General features: G+C 31.9%; 2 protein-coding genes across 3 annotated transcripts in view; one reads left to right on the top strand and one right to left on the bottom strand.

Moving 5' to 3' along the window:
- Positions 1-5,557, top strand: part of LOC132172901 (uncharacterized) — a 20,892-nt gene that overhangs the window by 10,422 nt on the left and 4,913 nt on the right. The gene's annotated exons all lie outside the window — the stretch shown is intronic.
- LOC132172830 (uncharacterized) lies at positions 2,719-4,581 on the bottom strand. The gene is made up of 4 exons (XM_059584397.1): positions 4,052-4,581; positions 3,796-3,973; positions 3,022-3,193; positions 2,719-2,914 (listed from the first exon to the last, which is right to left on the bottom strand). Exons 1-4 carry the CDS (start codon positions 4,350-4,352, stop codon positions 2,786-2,788), a joined length of 780 nt encoding a protein of 259 aa, XP_059440380.1. The 5' UTR covers positions 4,353-4,581; the 3' UTR covers positions 2,719-2,785.

Genomic DNA, 5,557 nt, shown 5'->3' with positions numbered 1-5,557 from the left:
AAATGAACATTGACATAATCTAAAAAAGCATCCTACACCGTACCAAAAATAATGATAGGAAACTCTTTCACTATCATTTCCTAATTCAATGTGAAATTTACAAAAGAAAAATATTCAATTTGAATAAATAATATATAAATTAGTAGAAAATTTAAGGGATAACAATGGAAGAACATAAATACATTAAATAAAGATAAAATAAAAAACTAAAAATAAAATTTTAATATAATTGAAAGAATTGTCTTTTTCTACTGTATACATTTCTCGATTCCAATGAAACCTTAAAAACCAATGTCATCCATTAATTAAGCATGTAAACAGATAAAAAAAAATTAAATCACTCAATGAACAACAACATGTACAAACTAAAAAATTATCAACCAAAAATAACGATAAGAAACTCTCTCTCATTATTATTTCTTGAGTTCAATGTAAAATTTACCAAAGAAAAGTAATCATTTGAATCAAAAATAATATATAAATTAGAAGAAAAAAATAAGGGACAAAAAAAAAAAAGGAAGAAGATAAGCACCGGAAATAAAGATAAAAAAAAGGAAAAAAAAAATACTAATTGAAAATAACTATTCTAGATTAAAAAAAAAAAAAAATTGTAGTATAATTTTTCATTAAGAAACAACGATTGAAAAATTGAAAAGAACTGTTCTAGAAAAAATATATATATAAAAAAAATAACTATAGTATAATTTTTCATTGAGAAGTAGCAATGCAAATCTCTCTCTCTCTCTCTCTCTCTCTCTTGTCTTTTTCTAAATTGATTGTAAAATTTACAAAGGAACATTGAGATATAAATAGAAAGTAAGAGAAGAAAAAAAAATTAGAAAAAAATATAAGGGACAAAAACAAAAATGGAAGAACATAAGCACCGAAAATAAAGATAAAAAAAACGAATAAAATGAAAATACTAATATAATTGAAAATAACTATTCTACTCTTCATTGAGAATAGTATAATTTTTCATTGAGAAACAACGATTGGAAAATTTAAAAGAACTATTCTTGCAAAAAAATAAAATAAAGAAAAGAAATCATTGAGAAACAACGATTAGAAACTCTCTCTACCTCTCTCTTGTAGTCTTGTCTTTTTCCTGATTTGAGTGTGAAATTGATAGAGGAACGTTGAGATATAAATAGAAAGCAAGAGAAGAGAAAAAAGAAAAATAAACAGAGAGAGAAAGAAAGAATTTGAGAACCTTTTGTTTTCTTCATTAAGACAATTAAATATATTACAAATAAAACTCATATATTTTAATTGTCTCATATTGAGATATAAACATAAAGGAAGAGAAGATAAAAAGAAAATTAAATAAAGAGAGAGAAATAGAGAATTTGAAAACCTTTTGTTTTCTTCATTAAGACAATTCAATGCATTATGATGATGATGAATATATATATATAATAATATATCTCACATTAAGATATAAACATAAAGCAAGAGAAGATAAAAAGAAAATTAAATAAAGAGAGAGAAATAGAGAATTTGAAAACCTTTTGTATTCTTCATTAAGACAACTCAATGCATTACAAATAAAAAATCAAAAAATTGGTTCAAACATAAATTATGGGAGAGAGAGAGAGAGAGAGATTTAAGACATTTAAGTGGAGAAAATTATGGGAGAGAGAGAGAGAGACAAAATTATGGGAGAGAGAAATAGTTAAGACACTTAAACCATATAATTAGTTTAGAGAGAGAAGAAAAGGTTCAAATATAAAATTATATTAAAAAAAACGGTTGAAACATAAATTATGAGAGAGAGAGAGAGAGAGATTATGGGAGAGTGAGAATTATCACAATTAATTAAAAAAAGAAAAAAAGAAAAGAAAAAGGAATTCAGATATAAAATTATGGGAGAGAGATTTAAGACAATTAAGTGGGGATAGAGAAAGAGAGAGAGAGAGAGAGAGAGAGAGAGAGAAAAAAACGATTGAAACACAAATTATGGGAGAGAGTTAGGACAATTAATTTTTTTAAAAAAAAAAAAACGATTGAAACACAAATTATGGGAGAGTGAAAGTTAGCACAATTAATTGTCTTAAACCATAGAATTAGTTTAAGACATTTAAATTGAGATAGAGGGAGAAAGAGAGAGATTTAAGACAATTAAGTGGAGATAGAGGGAGAGAGAGAGAGAGAGAAAGAGAGAGAGACAAAAAACGGTTGAAACACAAATTATGGGAGAGAGTTAGCAGAATTAATTTTAAAAAAAAAACGGTTGAAACACAAATTATGGGAAAGAGATTTAAGACAATTAAATGGAGATAGAGAGAGAGAGAGAGAGAAAAAAAATGGTTGAAACACAAATTATGGGAGAGAGTTAGCACAATTAATTTAAAAATAAAAATAAAAAACGATTGAAACACAAATTATGGGAGAGTGAGAGTTAGCACAATTAATTATCTTAAACCAAAGAATTAGTTTAAGACATTTAAGAGGAGAGAGAGAGAGAGAGAGAGAGACAAAAACGGTTGAAAGATAAATTATGGGAGAGTGAGAGTTAGCACAATTAATTAAATGTCTTAAACCATTGAATTAGTTGAAGACATTTTTCTCAAAAAAGTTTAAGACATTTAAGTTGAGATAGAGGGAGAGAGAGAGAGAGAGACGTGGGAAATAGAGTTAGGAGGACACGTGTCGCAATTTTAAGCATTCCCTACGTCAAAACTCGGCTTTTATATGATATATATATATGATTATGCTCTTTACAGTACATTGAGGTATTTGTCACATAAAATTAACAAAACAGGAAAGTGAACAAATCATCAACTCTCTAACCAAAACCAGAAATGTGCATTGACTTTAAGCTGAAACTTGCCTTATAAAGCTGAAGCTTTTTATGTTCTTTCATCACCCTACATTTGCACGAAAGAGTTGAATATGGATGTGTGGCATCAGACAACTATACAACATGAGAAAATAAATTGAGGAAGTCAGTAGCCAATTGAATCAAATGAGTAAACAGCGTGAATCTGAACCTAAAAAGCAGAGGTATATAGCAAGAAATACCTTTACACGGTATAAATCTTTCTCCTCTTCAAAATCAACTTCAATCTTTCCAGCAACTTCCCCCATGATTTTTTCTACGTCTGAATTAGGAAGATTTGTGTAAAATGTTCTTTGCAATGTGGTTTCTGCAGCCAAATCTATTGCGGTAGTTTCCTGGGTGATTGAAGGGCTTCTGCGTGACAAAGATCTAGGTAATAATTGCTTCCTTTTTTTATAAGTCATCAAAATATCATTGAAACGCACGAAAGGCACAACCCAAGCACACACAAAGCATACAAGTGATATACGAAACTAGAAAGACGAAAGAAAAAATAAATAAATAAATAAAATAAAAGGTCAAGAAAATCATGAAAACTATGCAAATTAAGATCTAAAGCAGTTGTCTCATGATAAAGACTTTTGAAAAAGAAAAATTTTAGTTCACCACCATCCTCTCACGGTATTCAAAACTTCTATTATTTCTTTCCCTCCAAAGACACCACAAAAGGCAAAAGACGAAACCATCTTCCACATTGATGCATTCTGAGGACTACTGCACAACCCTCTCCAACAAGCAAAAAAGTCTACTAAGCTTCTAGGCATAACCCAATCTAACCCAACACGACCAAAAATATAACTCTATAAGACACTCGCAATCTTACAAATATACAGCACCAGTATGACATGTCTCCTTTATTCTGAACTAAATTTTCATAGGGTGCCAAAAAAAAAATTGCTATTTAAGTAAGGCAGATTAAGCAAATGAAGCAATTAACTCACAGAAAAAGAAATTACCCATGAAAAAGAATATTCCCAAATCTAGCAACCAGCGTTGGCTTAACGTTTTCCAACTTTTGGCGAACAGCTTCATTCCGCACATTCTCAAAAGAGGAAAGCAGGTTCGGCAGGACATTGTCTGCAATAGACACCCACGGCTTCGTCACACAATCTCCTCCGATTTGCGCATCCTCAACTAACCAAAACCGGCAAACCCATATTAATCACCAATTCCAGAGACAAAACGCGAGCAGCAAAATGGCAAAAGACTAACCTTTACCCAGATTCCGGTTCACCAAAGCAAGGGGTTTCCGCCCGTGTCTTCTCTCAATAAAATCCATGGAAACCGGCTCAAGCTGCACGGAAGATGGAAAGTGGTTATCGTCATCCAAACCAACTGCAAACCAAGTGGATACACCCTGTTCAGCATAGGCAATCTTTCTGCTTCTATCTCTAACAGATTTGGATGACCTCAAATCAAGATTTCTCCTGAAATCAGGAGGAAAAGATTCTGGTATTGGTGAGGGCCTGTCGGAGTCCTTGGACTGCCGCCTGTGTGGGGGAATGTAAGACATGGAAGGAGGGTATAGCAATTACAGAGTAGGCAGAGGGGTGTGGGTGATCCGATTTCCGAAGAATAAATGTTTAGATTTTATAAAGCGGAAAACCTTCAGTACTTGCAGAACAAGTACTGCTTGTGGTATAAGTAATCGAAATTAGAGAAATGGAGGAGCGAGTCCTACCACGTTCTTCATGGGATTTGTGTCGTCCAAACTTTGTTGACAAGAGTAGAAGAAAGACAAAAAGAAAAAGAAAGCAGGATTAAAGAAAAGATTAGGGAAAAAGGAAAATGCATTTTTACTCCGATGAACTGACAGTACTTGTCCTGCAAGACTGAAGAGGCACATCGTGGAGGACGTTACGCCTTGTTTGGCAAAGCATTTTTGCCTTTGTTATTGCAGTTGAACTTGAAAATGATTGGCGTGATATAAAGTTTTGAATTTTTTATAATGAAAAGTAAAAAAATTTTGTTTTTATAGTAATTTTTTTATTTAAATAATAATAAAAAATTAATGATATGATATTAAATGTAAAGATATTTTGATGTTAGGTTTTTTTGGAAAAATAATACTTGAACAGTGTTGAGATGAAAAAAAAGATCGCCAAACGGGGCTTATAGTTAGTGGGGGTACTAGTAAAGTAACTGTTATCTTATGGTGTTAAGGTGCGGGTTTATGGGAGTTGTGTTAGTGTTAGCATGTGGTACTACGTGGAGAGAGAGATATTCAAATAAATAAGAAGTGAGAAACAACGTAACCTCGAGCATGCAAGACAAGGAGAGGACTGAGTCTCTCAGAGGAGCCAAAGACCAAAGGAGTACCCGGCCAACTGGGAGAACGCTCGACAGGGTAAGACTTATTCCGCATGCTAGGCACCCTAACTAGTGGCGGATCCAGCTATTTAACATTGGGGTGCCGCTAAAATCTTTTTGACGTCCTAAATTTTTTTTTCACCCTAAAAATTTGGTAATTCACACAATATTTGCATCACAAAAAATATCTATAAAAGTTTATAAATATGTGCTGACATTGATATATTATAAATGTAACATGTCGACACTACATCAAAAAGATAGAAATACAAAAAAGTGTCTAGAACTGCACTTTACGGTCTTTTAGAAGTACAAAATCATCAAGTATCGAATCTAAATCGAAACTCTCAGCAATTTCCCTTTCAATATAGAGAACTAAACTATTTGCAAGAAAATCATCCTCCATTT

The sequence above is a fragment of the Corylus avellana genome, chromosome ca2, assembly GCF_901000735.1.
Source record: "Corylus avellana chromosome ca2, CavTom2PMs-1.0".
NCBI classification, from domain to species: Eukaryota; Viridiplantae; Streptophyta; class Magnoliopsida; order Fagales; family Betulaceae; genus Corylus; species Corylus avellana.
This window is presented reverse-complemented; position numbering and strand designations above follow the sequence as displayed.